The sequence below is a fragment of the Manis pentadactyla genome, chromosome 9 (assembly GCF_030020395.1).
Source record: "Manis pentadactyla isolate mManPen7 chromosome 9, mManPen7.hap1, whole genome shotgun sequence".
NCBI classification, from domain to species: domain Eukaryota; kingdom Metazoa; phylum Chordata; class Mammalia; order Pholidota; family Manidae; genus Manis; species Manis pentadactyla.
In genome coordinates, this window is record NC_080027.1 from 83,837,350 (window position 1) to 83,855,255 (window position 17,906).

The 17,906-nt window shown below is 39.9% G+C and overlaps 1 protein-coding gene across 11 annotated transcripts in view; it reads left to right on the top strand.

Annotated features, from left to right (window-relative positions):
• Nucleotides 1-2,189: 2,189 nt before the first annotated feature.
• ALKBH3 (alkB homolog 3, alpha-ketoglutarate dependent dioxygenase) overlaps nt 2,190-17,906 on the top strand; it is a 56,643-nt gene continuing 40,926 nt past the window's right edge. For 3 of the 11 annotated variants that reach the window (XM_036891695.2, XM_057507577.1, XM_036891690.2), the window contains exons 1-9: nt 2,345-2,500; nt 4,189-4,355; nt 4,720-4,820; nt 5,566-5,600; nt 8,003-8,050; nt 9,325-9,387; nt 9,512-9,615; nt 11,196-11,284; nt 16,372-16,581. In XM_036891695.2, the coding sequence (XP_036747590.2) occupies nt 4,256-4,355; nt 4,720-4,820; nt 5,566-5,600; nt 8,003-8,050; nt 9,325-9,387; nt 9,512-9,615; nt 11,196-11,284; nt 16,372-16,581 (750 nt within the window). In that variant the 5' untranslated portion in view covers nt 2,345-2,500; nt 4,189-4,255. The other 8 variants (XM_036891691.2, XM_036891692.2, XM_057507576.1 and 5 more) reach the window with 8 other exon arrangements.

Genomic DNA, 17,906 nt, shown 5'->3' on the forward strand with positions numbered 1-17,906 from the left:
TAAAGACTTATTAACCACAAAAGGGTATTACCTACAAGAGGATAAGGAAAGTTCTAAGAATACAGACATAGCAGATACAGGGAGTAGCCACTACCTAGGCAGAATGCCAGGGAAGGCACAAATCTGTTAGGAAATATAGACCTATGCTGTATTTCTCAAGTCATCTGCTCCAGGTGAGGATTTCACAGGGTTTTCAAACAAAGGATGGCTAGTCTCATCAGGCACAGGAGAGCAAGCTGCTTCCACTGCCAAGGAGGCTCAAGGGTGACCTGGATGTTCAAAATTGTCAGTTTCAGCTGGGTCCACACAGATGTCCCTATTTCAAGTTTTAGGATCCCATTCCTTCCCAACCTATGCCTTAACTTCACAGGAGAAACTCAACAAGGTTGTAAAGTCAACATTGCAATTCAGCCCACAGAGAGGTGCCATGCATGGCTGGCCACCATACATTGCAGAGCCAGCTGACAGGAGCACAGTGGAATCAGGAAGAGCCCCTTCCTCCTCTACTGTCCCTCCAGCATCCTCTACTGATGAAGCCTAACATCAGGCCAAATGGGAAGGAAGAATTGTTTCAGAATTGCAAGCAGGACAGTGAAAGATATGTAGGTGAGAATCAGTGGGCTGATAATTGGCAACCTCACCTTCATTCCCTCTCCCATGGTTTCCACCACACCCGTGATAAAAACAGATACAGCAAATGGAAATGAGGACTCCCAGGTACCAAGACCCATAAAAAACATCTAATAGTTTATACACACATGTATCTAGGGTGACCAACCATCTCAGTTGCCCAGGACTGTTGTGGCTTTAGCACTTCAAGTCCTGTGTCCTGGAAAACGCCTAAGTTCCAGACAAACCGCAGTGATTTATCACCCTATGCATGTCCAAAAGGTTTTCAGGCTTTTTATGCATCAGAATCACCTTGAGCCCTTGGTAAAACTGCAGGTCAGTCTATTAAAAATGCAGTTACTTTGGGTGTGAAGAGGACCATGGATTGACATTTGAGAAATGTTCTACTTGGAGCCTGAAGAGGTCTTAATCACTACTTTTAGAGACCCCCTCAATCCAGCCTTCTTTGTTCCTGTTTCAAAACCATAATCACTGAATAGAAAGAAATGATATCCTTTGGAAGATACAGCAAAGGTTCCAGAGCCAGAAGTGTAGATACTGACAAATTACTAGTTGATGGGGGAAAAAAGATAAAAATTATAGTCTGGTCTTACCACTTTTCTCCCCTTTCAGTTCTAGGATAAACCATTTTCCCTCCAATGTCACTAAGTATAACACAGAATAATGGATGCTGTGAAAATTAGATTTGATAGTAGCAACAATATAGGTATATTGCTGGTGTAAAATAGGCTTCCTGTAGGTAAGCAGTATATAATACAGCTTATTTTAAAGACTTCTAATAGTTAACTGCTTTGGTAGATCTTAGAGAATAATTGTTACTACAGTGTTACTTTTGCTAATTTCACACTGTGGGACACAGGGTTTAGCATGGCTGCTTTAAAGATACTTACCAAGAACTCAAAGGGGGTGAACGGAAGACACACTTCTCAACGTTTATTGAGTAATGTGTTACACGCATGGTGCCAAATTCATTAAATATATTAACTCATTTAATCCTCCCAAAAGGAGCTATGCCCATTTATAGAAGTGGAGTACTTGCCCTAGATTATTCACCTAGTATCCGGTCCAGACTGAAATTTAGGTCTATTCACTCAAGATTTGCTTGGCACTGGAGAGTCATCAAGAATAAGGCGTAGTGCACGCCGCTGTTATAGTATGCACAGGATGCAATGGGAACACAAAGGAAGTGCATCTTACACTCCATGGCTTTCAAACATAAAATTAAAATCCTTTTGCTTAGCGGATCGTGATCTGGTTCCCCAGCCCCTCGCCTTCCCGTTAGCTGCGCTGAGATCCAGTCACTCTCTCCGCTAACCAAATTTGACGGCTCCAGTTTGAGGGTTCGGGGGAGCTCGGCCTAGGAAAGACCTCTTCATTCCCACCTGCGCCATATCCCGGATTCCCCGCACCCTCAGTTCCTGTGCTCCCTTCCAATCGCCGCCCTCCTATCTGCACTTTCAACTACTCGGACCTCCGGGTCCCGGGAACACGCAAGCCACCCGGACTCAGGAACGGCGCCGGAAGCTGCCGCGGTGGCGGTGCGTGACGTCAGAGGAAATGCCGGGCGGCGCGGCCTGTGGTTGGGAGTTGGAGTCGGTGCTGCAGTTTTAAAGCTCCCTGGGCCGCAGGCGGCGGAGTAGGCTCAGGGCCGGAGGTAGCTGCTTGGGGACCTATGTGTTTGGACGTGTGTGCCGGGCTCCGCTGGTAGGTGCGGCTTCCCGGCGTCCCCCTGGTTCCTGGGGCGGGGTTCCTTCCCGGGCCTCCTGGAAGACAAGGATCTGAAATAGGGAAAGTTGCTAACCGTTGCTGAGGTCCACCAGGCTCTTTCTCCTCCCGGGATTGCTTAATCCGCACTTCCACCGTGAGAGAGGTATTGTTTTCCTTGTTGATAGGGGAAAAAAACTGAGGCGTGGAAAGGGGAAGTCGTTTGCCACCAGGTCATGCATTTGGGAAGTGACAGACCTGGATCAAAGCGAATCTTGGCTAGCGCCAGAGTCCTTGCCCTTGGCACTGCAACAAGGTTCTCAAGCTTTATCTGGGTGAAGAATGCCAGGATGGCAGGTGGGGTAGCTGTTACTCCAGAACTACAGTGGGTTTGGGATGTGGTTCTGGAATCTGCGTTTTCAACAGCTGTCCCCAGTTGTGACACCTCACTCCCTTGTCACCAAAGCAGGAACTGTAGCTAATTGACGTGATAAGCTTTTATGGCCTTAATTGAGAGAAATTGTCAAACAGGGGCTTCCTCTACATATCTTGTGGGACTGGAGAGTTGGTCTTTGATTCTGCCATTAACTTTTTTGGGCAGATGACTGCCGCCTTCATCTCCCCACCTATTAAAGGAGAAGAATTACATATCATCTGAGGGAATTTGTTAAACATATAGATTCCTGGGCCCAGCTCAACTCTACTGAATCAGAAGATCTGGGATTGGGGCCTGGGAATCTGTAGGCTAAACAAGCTATAAAATGAGCTTTTCCCTTTGAGAACTAGATTTAAAGTTTTTTTAGATAGACCTATAAAGAGATATCATAGGTTCAGAAGAACATGTGGTGTGAACCACCATTTGTTTTTGTTTGTTAGTTTTTGTTTGTAGCTGTGCTCCTGTATTTGCTGGGCCCTAAAATTTTTTTTGTCAAAAGTGTCAAATTAGTGTTACTTGCCATATGGGGTGGATTTTTCAATTAGCTGAAAACTGGAACTTAATAAAATTTTTTTTGTTGTTATTATTAATCTACAATTGCATGAAGGACATTATGTTTACTAGGCTCCCCCCTTCACCAAGTACCCCCCACCACACCCCATTACAGTCAATATCCATCAGTGTAGAATCTCTACTTGTCTTCCCTGTGTTGAACCTCCCTCCCCATGCCCCCCACTACATGCTAATTATACATGCTAATCGTAATACCCTCTTTCTTCCCCCCCCTTATCCCTCCCTTCCCACCCATCCTCCTCAGGAACTTAATAAAATTTCAATGTTATCTATTATTGATTTCCCGAGTGACTCTGGATGAGCCACTTAACGTTGTGAGCTTAATGTATACCTGCCATCACCATCTGCTACAATGCTTTTTACAAAGACAAACATCTGTATCCATCTTAAATCAGATCTTAGGTAGGTTTTGGGTGTTTTTAACAGGCTTCCAGGGAACTTTGATACAGCGAGTGGTAATGGAATATGGAAATGTGCTTGGAAACTGAGTGTCAGCCTATTTCCCAATGTCCATATAGGTAGAGGGTTATTACAGTTTCCTTGTGTTCTGCTCTTGGAGACTAATAAAAGTAATGTGGTTTATGATAGATCCTAGAATTCCTTAACATGTCCTTTCCTGTGAAAGAAGGAAAAGTACTGTAAGATTGCAAAAGGTAAGCATTAAAACGAGCAGGTGCAAGTGACTTAGTAGGCTCCTTGATTGAGATGTGATGTCAGAAGTTGATTTTACATAGAAGCTCTGATTGCTATTGAGCTACCTTTACTTCCTAAAAGGATTATAATTACCCACTTAGTAGTCCACGTTCTCATAACCCTAACTAAAAATGCCTTTTTTTTCTTTTTAAAAACAGTTACCATTGTGTGGTTTGATTCAGGAATGAAATCTTCTGAAAGCTAAGAGCAGAAGCCTTTATGGCCAACATGGAGGACAAAAGACAGCGAGCCCGAGTGCAGGGAGCCTGGGCTGGCCCTGCTAAGAGCCAGGCTGTTGCTCAGCCAGGCAAGAACCTGGGTGGGTGGGAGGGGGTGGGTCTTGGGTGTACTAGCATGTGTGTACAACCATCATCCTCTTTTATTTATATCCTTTTGGTTCATAATAGACTTGTATTTCAATTGATGTTAAGGACTTATTTTAAAATGTAGCTGGTATTTTGTCTGATTTTGTTGACAGTAAGCTAAGGGTTGATCTTTAGTGTTTCTCATAGAAACTGCTCTCAAACCTTTCCATGTGTGTGGAGGTCTTCAATAGACCTTACTAGTTAATTTCTCAGTGTCAAATAGGTTATCTCTTAAGTACATTTTATTGGTCCTCGCTCACTAGAAGGTGTTGAGAGCAGACTTTCCCTGGTTTGAGTCTCTTTTCTCTCTTGCTGCAGCTACCACTGCTAAGAACCTTCTCCATCAAAGGCCTGGTCAGACCTGGATGAACAAGGAGCATCTGTCGGACAGACAGTTTGTGTTCAAAGAACCCCAGCAGGTAAATTTTTGTTTCTCCTACAACAGTAAAAGATTTGCTATAAAAGTTATATTCACATAGTAGACACTTAAGTAAATAGTGACTGAATAAATTCACCAATAAAAGGAGAGTGAAAGGCCTGTAATAATCAGTTAATTAGTATGTCTGAGGATTCTTTGAGGTTTGCCTCCAATTTATGGGCATATGTAATTACCACATTTTTGACAAGGAGGTTGGTTATACCTTGCCTAGAACTTGCATTGGTTATCTGAGTTCTGACCATCCTAAAACCATGCTGTCTTCAGAGCTAGTGTAGCAGATGTCTCTGCAATTGGATTGAAATTTTTTCCCATAGGGAAAAAAATGTAAGAAACTGAAGGTTCACTGTTTCTCATAACATAGAAAAGAGCTAAAAAGTCAGACATCTTGCTGTAGTAATGATTGCATAAATAGTTATTAAAACCCCTTAGTTCATGGTATATGTTCTGTTTTTCTCCTGGCAGGAAGGTTTTCCCAGAACTGCTGGCTGCTAGGAAAATAGATTAATTCTAATTGTATCATTTTTTTTTTAACTGCCCCCTAGCAACTATAGTTCTAAGAACAGCAGAGACAAGGGTGTCTGGTGGGATATTAATAGCTTGGTATAAAAAAAGAATAGTTTTAAAACAGATAAATTTTTTTACCATAGGTGAAAAGACAGAATCCTGCAAATAAGCCTCCTTGAGAATTAGGAATCATTCCAGAAATAAAGTCTATTTCCTTGCAGGTAATACGCAGAGCGCCAGAGCCACGAGTGATTGAGTAAGTGATTTGCTACCTTCCTGCAGCTGTTGCCCACAGTGAAATTGAGAGCCTGGGATCTTTCTGGCACCCTGGTTTTCCCATCTGGAAGAGATAATGGCCCAATTAGGTTTTTAATTTTAGGCTGGGATATACCTATCTCAGATGTCTTTAAACTTGGTTTTTTGAAAAGCCTTTTTGAATTTGCTCTTGGTATATAAAATGCAACAAGATATCTGTACATTAAACTCTGACTCTAGTAGAGATTTCTTGACCCTATTTCATTAATATATCTGTAAACAATAAGCTAAAATACCTCCTAGGTAAAGACAGAGGGAGATTTTTCCTGAGTCATTGACATATAGCTCTCTGAGAAGCCTTTAGTTATCATTTTACTAGCAGTACTCATAAAAGCTGTTAGAAGTCTAGATTACCTTAAATGTCCATTTATTAAAATCTCAGAACTGTTCCAAAGCAATTTAAATGATAGGAAGCATTCTTCCTATGTTGATCTTTATCTAAAATGTTCTTTTCCAAAATGGTAAGATACCTTGGCTCTTCCTGCTTCTCAGTTTCTATCTGATACAGATAAATTGTCAGTAGAAAGCATCCCTTTTTTTGGGAAGTAAGCATTATGTGTATGTTACTGCTTATGAGCAGACTGTTAAACTGTTTGACTATTTGCAGGTTGACTTGTATATCTTAGAATAATTTGAAACGAACATCAGGGTCATCATATTTACAAAGAGGGTATATAGTCATGCCCTTGCCACTAGTTAGCTATGTAACTAGTCCTTAGGTAAGTTATTTCCATTTCTCTGGACTTTATAGTTTCCTTGTCTGTAATATTAAGTGTTTGGGTTACATAGTCATGTAAAACCCAGTCTAGTAGCTCTTACTGTCTTTGATTGTTTTACAAATAACAGTATGATGTTATTTCTATTGGTGATAAAGACAAACTTGAAACCTGTTACAAGGTATAGATGGGACAGTCAGGTGAAAAAATGGGCACTTGTGACAGGGCAGAATGACAGAACTCATTCGTACTTGACCCTAGGAATTGTTAATTCTGGTTATCTAAAGTGAGCTATGCTGAAGTTTCTTTTAATAGTGAGAATGTTACCCACATTTGAATTGAGCCAGTTTCTAAATGTAGCCCAAAATATATCACACTGAAAATTGTATTTACACTCTGGGAAACTGTATAGGCAACTCATTTAAACATGTAGTAAATATATATGACAATAGCTCTGCCTACATTTGGCTCAGAGGGGCTCACACATCTACCTAGCAGCCCAGCTCAGAGATCATGAAGTGCTAACTCATGGCAGAGGGTGATGTGAAACTGCCCCTTTACACTGTTGTCTGTAACATACCTCTGTCTGAGAAGGATCTCACATAGTTATCTTGACAAGAGGCATCTATCCAATCTGGGTCACTTGGCTCACCATGGACCTCACCACCCCACATCTGCCACAGTTTTGTACTTTGGCACATTTGATTAAATTCATTAAGTTTTTATTGCCCATCTGTTATATGCCAGACACTGGGCAAGAGAATAACCACCTATGCTTTGCCCCTCAGTAGCCCACAGTTTAGTAAATGAAGTAGACATGTTATCAGTTAAGTTGTAATCCTGAATATCATGAAACAGTAGACTTGTAGTAAGTTCTAGTGGTAGCACAGAGGATGAAATGTCTAACATCATTTGGGTGTATTAAAGGTATGGAAAGGTTCACAGGATGCTAAGCTGAGATTTTGAAGGATTAATTAGAATTTTCCACTGGACAAAAGCTGGGGGTGGGTTGGACTGGGGCTGCTGGATGGTGAGGAGGAAAAGCAGGATTAGAAACATGGTGGTGTATTCAGGAGATCCCAAGAAATAATTGTGGCTGGAGGAGGAAGACTTGGTGGGAGCTGTCAGGAGATGGAGCTAGGTCATAGGGACCTTGAATGCAATGCTGCAAAGTTGCTGGGGAGCCGTTCAAGGATATTTTAATCAGAGGAGGAACCTCATTTAGACATGTATCTTTGAAAGCAACAGAAGCTCAGAGCCCTGAGATGTGCTTGCTACTTGTTAAATGCATCCCTATTCCAGAGTCTCCAAAGGGGTGCTCTGTTTGGCACCCCTTTGTGTGGACCATATCAGCCTAAATTACAGGTAAAATGTATAGGGTAGAATCAGAATTCATTTTATCCCAGTCTTTGTCTCTGTGGCCTGATACTGTCAAGATTCTATTCCCAATGCCATGCATGGTGTACCACCATCTTGCCTTTTATCTCAGTGGTGGAAGGTGGGGCCACACCTCCCTCATAATGCACCCTCAGAGTGGACTTTAGAAACTCCAAAGGACAGCCCTTATACTGAGTGGAGTGTGTTATTTTGCCACATACCAACAAATCTGTTTTCTTTGCTTCTTTAGCAAAGAGGGTGTGTATGAAATCAGCCTGTCACCCACAGGTGTATCTAGGTAAGTGAATCCTCACTAGAAAGTGACTATGATTATTACCAAGTTATAATCTCTTAAAATATTCTACTGCCTTACTTGAAATAACTAACTTCTATCCCTTAAATTCCTGAGGAGTAAGAATTTGGTAATATCTCTCTTTACATAGCACTTCTAACTTCAAAACATTTTCACAGCTTCTCTGTCAGGTATAGCAACTATTATTTCTCTGGTTTTTCAGGTGAGGAAAAGAGGCCCAGGGAGATTGAGTACTTTTCCCTTGTACCACATAATAACTTAAAATAAGAGTTGGTCTAGCCTCAACTTCTGTGTTGTGAATGCTACATTGTATTATTATAATATTGCTATATCTGTTTTCCTACACACATTATTTAACCATATATTATTATATATAACATATGAAGTTATGTTAATCCTTAATTACATTAATAGATTAATATTTTAATCTAAATTAAAGTTTATTTCAGGAAAGTTAAAGCATTTGCAACTTAGGGCATATTAAATGTTAGTCATTGTTTTGAAAACATTTGAAAGCATCACGTTAATGTATGAGTGTGTTGATTGTCACTCTAAAATAATGTGGCATTTAAAATAAATATGTCAGAACTTATGTATCTAAATGAATTGCTTAGAGAGAGCTTCTATTGGACTGGGAAGTCTCTAAAATTAGTCCAGTGGCACTGCCACTGTTAGAACCCTTTTTGGAACCTCCCTTTTAAAGCAGGCTAAACAGTCACTCAAGAAAACCAGTTGCATCACTTTGATCATGTGTCAGTGTTAATCAGGTGTGGCTTCAGGCGAGCTTTGGCTCTTTTAAAAAGTCAAATGCTCCTTCCAAAGAGTGGACTTTAGGAAAATGTTCCAAGGGCTTTCAGAACGTTTCTTAAGAAGGATATCCAAAATGATTTTGAGCTGACCTTGCCTTTTTACAAGAAGGTATATCTAGTGAAAGAAAGACCCCTCATTTGGAAGTGTTTATTTTGATGCTGTCATAATGATCACTTTCCCTGCAATTTGGCATAGTCTAGGAAGACTGTCAATTGTTAAGATATCATAGGGCCAGGCATTTTATTAGCTATCTACTTTTCACAATGACCCTGTGACATAGATATCATCTTTGTGTTACAGATAAGAAAAACAAAGTTTCAAAGAGGTTAAGTAATTTGCCCAAGGTTTCACAGCCAAGCAATGCTGGAGCAACTTTGGAACTAAGTCTTCAAAGGCCCTCATGCATCCCTTTTCCCTTCCTTGCCTCTCCATTTGTCTTACTATGAAAGGAGGTTGTTTTATATCCAGAGCATCATGATAGGAGTGATACTGCGCTCTGCTTGCCATGGGAGGTATGGTGAGATGATTTCATCTACCCCAAACAGAAAGTATCCAGAGTAACTAGGCAGCTACTGGCTGGAGACGAGTCCATCCTCTCTGTGTTCTTTAGTTAATCATGGTTCCTTCTGTATTAAGGGTGAGTTTGTATCCTGGTTTCATTGACTTAAAAGAAGCCAACTGGGTATTGGAACAGCTCTGTCAAGATATTCCCTGGAAACAGAGGACTGGCATCAGAGAGAGTAAGTAGGTCTCTGAGACCACAGCTGTTGCCGACTGGTCTCCCTTTCCAGAAGGTTTTCTAACATACTGCCTCTTTCACCACCACCAGACTTAAACAGATTCAAAACCGAATGGAGAGCCTAAGGATTAGTAGGAATTAATTAGTCAAAGCGAACGGGAAAGAGTATTCCAGGCAAAGAAACTGCAAGTGGAAGGCCTAGAGATCAAAGAGAACAGGGCAGGGCTGTGAAAGTGGAAGTGCAGGGAACTGAAGGGAGTTTGGTTTGGCAGAACTGTGACTGCGTGCTTACCTCCCTTTGTTTTGTGTTTGTCTGCTGCCTTTATGACTTCAGACGGTGCCATCTTTCCTCTTTCTTCATAGAAACTTCCAGAGCTAGCTTTTTTTCTGATTCTCTTTGGCATACGTTCTTTTGTGATCCTTCTTACCATCTTTCTGGTCTCATTTAACTTCACTAGAAGAGTCCGGTTTCCTTTAGCTTCAGCACCGGTGCGCTCCTGTGCTTGTGAAGATGACCTGACTTGGAAACTGCCCTCCTGTGGGCATCCACGGGCAGCAGCGCCTGTTCTACCAGAGGTGGTCACTGGGGGGCATCAGTGTTCTAGTAGAAAATTTCCTTTCTGGCACAGTGAATGATTTTAAATTTTCTGTGAAGAAAGAGGCAAAGTATACTGGCTTCGTTTTTGTGACTTAGACTAGGAATCAGAATAGGAATTAGCTTTTTCTCCTGACTCCCATCAGTTTTTACAGTGGGACTTTTGGTGGCAGACTTGACTTTGATAGCTTCCTGTCATTTAAAGTAATTGTTATTTTTAAGCAAATAACAGTTAAATAATTTTCCAGTCCTTGGTTTCTGATCTGAAAAATGGACCTAATAATAATAGCTCCTTTATAAGGTTGTTGTGATGATAAAATGAGATAATATTTAATAGAATGGCTGGTGGTACATAGTAAGCCTTTAGTGAATATTAGCTGCTTTTATTATTATTGTTCTTATTGTTATAGTGGTTGATATCAATTTGGGAAAAATAGCAGATCTGTGGTTAACTCCCTCTCTAAATAAATTGGACAGCCAGACTTCTGACTAAAATCAGCTACATGCTTTGGCTGATCAGAGTCCTTTTTTTCTTCATGTGGAATCAAAAGTGCTTGTATAGCAGTGGCACATGGGTGAACAGTTTGTCTTTTCTTGTATGGATGTTTGTGCCATAAATCCTTCAATTTCCATATCCTGCTTTTTAGACACTCCTTAATATGACTCCACTGTCCCACAGTGCCCTTCACTGTTGTTTGTGTCATCCCTGACACAAAGTAAGTTAATATATTCCCACCTCAGAGCCTTTGCCAATACTGATTCTGCCCACATACCTTCTCTTGTCTTCTTTTTAGCTCTTCTCCATTCTCTTCCTGAAATCCCATGTCCTGTATGACATAGGTGGAACCTCAGGTCAGAGTCCATTCCCCCTCCTCCTTTGTATTTCTCATAGCTTCTTGCACACTGTAAGGCATGGTGTTGGCACTCAGTAGATACACCTTGAATAGCATTAAGCCATTTCAAAAGCCCTGTATTTTTTTTCTTAGATGTAACTTACCAGCAACCAAGACTTACAGCATGGTATGGAGAACTTCCTTACACTTACTCAGGAGTCACTGTGGAAGCCAATCCTCACGTATGTTGGAATATTGTTACTGGTATGCTTTTATAAACTACATACTATAGAGTACTATAAAATAATAATAAGTTACCTTTCAGAGCTGGATGATGGTCCCTAGCTCAAAAAGTCCTCTGGCTTCAGATACTGAGTCTGTATGCTTATTACTTTTGATAAGCTTTTTGATCCATAGATGAGCTTGGAGGATGAGAAAAAACTGGAAACAGATTGGAGGATTTCAGGAAAATGAACCACTTTGTTTTCTAATCTCCAACCCCTACCCCCGTGCAAATTTTTCTGGGTATAGTATTTCTGTGTATACCTTGGTACACATTTGTTATGGGGCCAAGTCTTTATGACTGGCCAACGAGATCAGAATTTCTCTCTCTTTTTCTCAGGCTTTTTTGCCATTTGTGAAAAAATCTCTTGTTTTTCTTGTTGACTTTGTATTCATTGTATGATGCAGTTCAGAGGCTTCCATCTTACCAGTACTTTGGCTTATTTCTAATGCTGCTCTTGCTTTTAAAAATTTCTGTGACAGTAAACAAAGAAATTCTAGTATATAAATTACGCTTGTCCAGAGGATAAAGGTCCAAGAAGTAGCTCCCTGTTTAGTCCCTGGAATCTTGCCTTTGACAAATGTTATGCTTTATTGAAAGAGACTTTGAAGAAGTCAATGCTTATGGCATTGGGATAAACAGAAATGTGATACATCTTAGAGCTTCTAGTAATTTGTAATCATTAACTACCACTTTATTAAAATGTTCAGGGATAAACTATTGACTGGGGAGGGGCCATGCTTTTCCACATGAGGAGATAGCTGTATGCCTTGGTCTCTAGGGCTCCATTTAGAGTGTGACCCTGGAAAGTGTTGAGGGGTATATCTGAGGTTGATTTGGAAACATGAAGAATTGAACTAGGCTGGTCCAACCTAGACTGCTAGGCATCTTTCTGTCAGAATTAATTTATCTTCTTGTCAACAGTCCTAGCAGAGAAGTTGCGGATTAAACAGCTTCTGGGGAATAAGTGTTTTCACATCCACTCTAGTTAATGTCTTAAAACAGGATTTCTCACCATTGGTGTCACAGACACTTTGGGGGCGATACTTCTTGTTGTTGGGGTTGTCTGTGCAGTACAGGGTGCTGAGCAATACCCATGGCTTCTGCCCACGAGATGCCAGAGGCACCTCTCACCCAGTTGTGACAGCCAAAAATGACTCCAGACACTGCCAAACATCTGCTGGGGCTGCATAATTGCCCTTGGTTGAGAACCACTGCCTAGACTAAGCATTAGGCCCATAAAATCCTCTGAGTGGGAGGCCACGTAGGCTTTGAGGGCATTTTAACACTTCTTCAAAAGAATTATTTTAATGACAATCCTTTTCTTATAATGTAATTAGTATGTTTACTATTAAAAATTTAGAAACTACAGATAAGCATAAAGAAAATTAAAATTTTGAATAATGCTTTTACCCACATTTCATGGATAATGTTTTGGTTCTGGCCTTTTTTTTTATTTTACACAAATATACATAGATAATTTTTCTGTAAAAAATTATACTGTATTTCATTTAGCTGTATCATTAACATGTTTTGCTATCATTAAATATTGTCTTACGGCATCATATTTTGTAGCTATTTAGTATTCTGTGATCATCTGTGTATGTGTGCCCTAATTTATTTCAGCAAGCCTCTTTTGTTGTCAAATTAGAATTCCTCAATTGAATTTGGCTGACTCATAACTTTGTATTTATTGCTAATAGATATAGTTAATTTTTTTACCATCTTGAACAAAATCAAAAGAGATGCTTCTTTCTCAGATATTTTAAGGATGGACTCGCTAATGTGCATATATGTTGTATTGGGGCACTTGTTTAACTTAAAAATTGTTATTATCTCAGGCTTCAAATCCCATAGCATAGGAGCAGATTCAGTCATAGGTTATTAAACTTCCTTTAGTCTTTGTCCAAACTAAGTGTTATATGAACCCAATATATGAAAATAAAAGTATGCCTTGAGTAGCAGGGAGTTCCTCAGCTTGACCTCTCCTTTCTCCTGCTGTAATCCCAAAGGCACCACTGTGGTATCTAGGACTCTACAAGACATGGTTTAAAATCCACTGAATAGGTCCTTTTACTTCTGTGATTCATATTTTCTCATACTGTTTTCTTCAAATGTCTTTTAAGGATAGCATGTCTTCACTGAACAGTGAGATGATGCTGAATTTTAATTTAGACATTCAGTTCTGAGGGATCTGTATATAGAGTATTGGTTGGAGAGTCTAAATTAATCCTCTGGTTCATTATCCCCCTTTTTTTTTACTTCACCACCAAAAATATCCAAGAAAAAATACACTTACTTAGAAACATAATGCAAACTCGGTGTTATCACAGTGTTCAGTCCCTAAGCAAGTCAGGGAGGTGCTAATTAGTTTCTGTGTCACATTGCAGAAAAGTTATCTTCTTTCTTTACACTCTTGTTTTTCTTGCTAGGTGTATAATTCTAGCATCTGACTTTTACCTCCATGAAGATAAACTTAAACCATAAAATAAATAGGAAATACAGCTTGTTAACATTACTGTGGAATTTATTCTCTGGAACATAGGTTAGTTTAATAACATTTCTGTTTTATTGATCTAAGTTTTGTTTGTGGTTGTGTTTATTCCTAAACTCCCCTGCTTAGGATGTAATGCTGATATCCATAACAAGGAATCTAGATTTTATCATGACTTCTTCATCACAGCAAAACTGAGTGATTCCCACGTATGCTTCCCTGACAGTCATACCTGACAATAGTCATGGGATATACTTAATTAATGCTTTCCTTTGCTGAACATCCAGTCGTTTGCTACTATAGAACATGGACATTGAAGGGGTTCTCGAAAGTGGTTAATTCTTAATGTAGAATCTGTGAATCCCTGGGGGTGGGGGTGGGAAGTCAATGAAATCCTTTATGGGAATTCACAAGGTCAAAACTACTTTTACAGTAATACTAAGACTAGATGATATTTTCATTGTGTTGAATTTCATTGATGACATGAAAGTAATGGTGGATAAAACTGCTGGTGCTTTAGCACAAATCAAGTCACTGTCACCAAACCGCACTGGTAATCACTGTATTATTGAGCACCATGCACTTCCAGTGTAAAAAATAAATGCTGGTTTCATTTAAGAATGACCCTCAATGAAGCAGCAAACATTATTAGTTTTATTAAATCTCAGTTTGAGTACATCTCTTTAATAGTGTGATGAAATGGGAAGTATACATTAAGCACTCCTGTTACATTCAAGTATGATGGTTGTTGAGGACAAACGCTTGTGTGATTGTTTAAGCTCTAAGTTGAAATAGCTACTTTTATAACATGGACCATTTTTACTAGGAAAAACAATTAAGAGACAAACTGTAGTTATTCAGACAAGTATTTGACAGATATTTTCTCATAGTAAATGACTTGAGTGTCACTTCAAGAAAAACAATGGACAGGATTTGTTACTAATGATGAAAGATGAGTTTTCAAGCCAAAGGTAGAATTTTGGAAAAACTCCTCTATCTGCCACTTTGAGCCTGACTACTTCCCATTACTTAGCCTTTCTGTTGAGTGGTACGTGATTGTTTTAATATTGTGTAATGAAATATGTCAACAGAAGATCTGCATAACTCAGTGAACCAGTAATTTCCAAATGATCAATGCTCGATGTTCCAGAATCATGCAAGATTAAAAGATCCTTCAAAGTGCAAGCTGGACCTGTGGGTTTAAATGTATCATTCTGAAAAGTTTGTCGATAGGTTTTCAGATTCCACATTGCAGCTGGCCTTTAAGAAATCAGTACTTGTTGACTTTTGGTGTAATATTAAAAAACCCTATAATTATTTGAAAGGGCCATAGAAGACTTCCATTTTTTCTAACTGTATATCTGTGTGGCCCATTTTCTTCATATACATCAACAGAAAACAGCATAGTGCTACAGATCTAATAGATACGAGAATCAATTCTCTTCCATTAAGCCAGACATTAAAGAGATTTGCAAAACAGTGCCATTCTTGCCAGTTTTTTGTATTGGAAAATAGTTATTTTTCATAAAATAATATTTATGTTAATATGTAATGGGTTTGTTATTTTTCTAAGTGAATTAACCAAGAGTTTAAATCTTCTTCAGTTTTAATTTTTAATATGGTAGATATCATAGTTGTAATGCATTTGAACAGAAGGTCACTGAGGTCTCAATTATTCTGATAGTTGTGTGAGAACCACTGTCCTAAAGAAACCTCTGTAAAGCACTTGAGATTTCTTGGAGGGAAAAAATGTAAAATGCTAACAACCAGTGCAAGCTATGCTGATTGTAGCTCCCAAATACAACTTAAGGTCAAGGGTGACAGCTTCCTATAATCTACATGGCAAGACAGTGAGTTCCAAATATAAACTATGTAAGTGAACTTGGTGCTCAGGAAGAGCTGTGGAATCTGTCTATGGTTGACAGCTTGTATGCTTATCAAGGCCATGCATGTCATGTTTCCATTCTGTAAAATGTTTTTCCCCTTCAGGTTCTGTTCTTAAAAGTTAGTCACTCTGCAAACATTAAATATCTTTTTTTAAAAGCAGCTCTACTATTTATGATAAAACAGGGATAGAATGAACAGACAGGCACCCAACAGGAAGTCGTTCACTCCTCGGACTTCAGTCTGTGTCTGCTAACTACCTGGTAACCCATCAGCTGTGGTTGCAGACTGGCCTTGCTGCTCCATTTACCACCCTCATGCCACCAGGGTGACTGCCCTGGATGTACTGACAGTTGCTTCTTTGCAGGGGTCACATATGTAACCTGGAAAAGATGAGATGGCTGATAGGCCTGGTCCTCATGACACTGCTATTTCAACTTTAATACCTTAATCAAATTGCAGAGGTTAACTTGCTTCAAAATGGAAATAATGGGAGAGAATGAAACTACTCTTCTTGCCTTCTGTTTATTACATCCAAGTGGTTTGCTTTTTCCATAACCCTGTTTATAACTTGCCTGATGTTGCAGTCTTTCTGTTTTTCCATGTGGCTGCTACCTTGTGTCTTACGTGAACTGTCTCTGTCCCTTTTCTTGGCCTGTTTGCTGCAGTGGCTTCCTGTGCTGCACACACTAAAGAACCAAATTGAAGAGAACACTGGCCATACCTTCAACTCCTTGCTCTGCAATCTTTACCGAAATGAGAAGGACAGTGTGGACTGGCACAGTGATGATGAACCCTCCCTAGGAAGGTGCCCTGTCATTGCTTCACTCAGTTTTGGTGCCACACGCACTTTTGAAATGAGGAAGAAACCCCCACCTGTGAGTACTCTCTCTCTTTCTCTCCTTTTTAAAAATATTCTTCCTGCCTCCTAATTTGTGAAAAGAGTAGGTTCCTTAAAAGCTCCTGTTTTCAGATTTAGAGGCTAGGAGTTTGTGTTTTCCTGATGAAACATTTTCAGCTGATTGCTTGCCCCATGTTTAACTTTTGACTTCCAAAGTGGCCACTCTTTCATTTGCAACAGAAACTTTCTGTTTCTGCCTCCCATGTGTCAGGTGCTGGTTGCTCATTGTCACTGATGGAAAGGATAAGCTCAGTCCCTGTCCTCCTGGAGACAGGGAGTAGGTAGATAATACTAATTACTGAAGTAATTGGAATTATGATCAATGCTGTGACAGAGAGCTTATACAGGGAAGGCTCAAGCCAGTGGAGATAAGCAGGGAGAGAAAGGAGGCTCAAGAAAGATGCCCCTGGAGCATCCTTTATTTTAAGTAAGTTGTCTTCATGGCAGTGTTGCCACTTTTCTATGACAGAGCAGCACATGCATCCTCACTGCCTTCGTAGTCATTTCCTGAAATACAGATGAATCTTGTAATTCTTTCAGAGAGAGAAAATTCAAGCCAAATTATCAGAGGTGGCAAGATATTCACATTCAAGTAGAGAAGCAGGGACTGTACTATATAACAACTTCAGCTTTCCATCCCAGCTCTTACCTATATTATGTGACATCTGAGGGATACTAGGGCTGTTAATTTTTTTTTAAAAAAAGGTGGAACCTTGGGGCTAAGATAGATAAAAAGAAGCAACTGTAAGGAAAGAGCAAATCTCTACCAAATTTTCTTATTTCCATGGTCTTTTTCTAACCAAGGTGCCTGATCATTCAGCTTACAACATTAAACCAGACCCCGCCAGTGTGGAAGGCCTACAAGGCTGTGTGTTTTGAATATGACCCAATCCAGACACATAATTAGTAGTTAGTGCTCATGTCTGTTCTTCATCAGTTATGCTTCTCTGAAAATACAGATAATGGACTGGCCTGTGTTCCTGATGTGCATTTGGGTTGCCAAGCGTTTTGAAGCATATTGTGTTGTTTTGTATTTAGCCCTGAAGTACTTTTGTTGGTATAATTTCCATTGATTAAGGTTTTCTTGCTTTGGTTTGCACAGAAACTTTGGTCTGTATTAGAAGGGAATTGTCAGTCACCAGTGACTTACAGAGTGGACTTAGAGCACTTGGAATAGCTTTCACAGTTTCATTGGCACCAGGGAGCTCCACTTGAGAAGCAGACTATCCAGCCTTTGCCATATTCTCTTTAGGTGGGGTTATGCTTTTATACCCAGATTCCATTTAGTTAAATCCCAAGTTT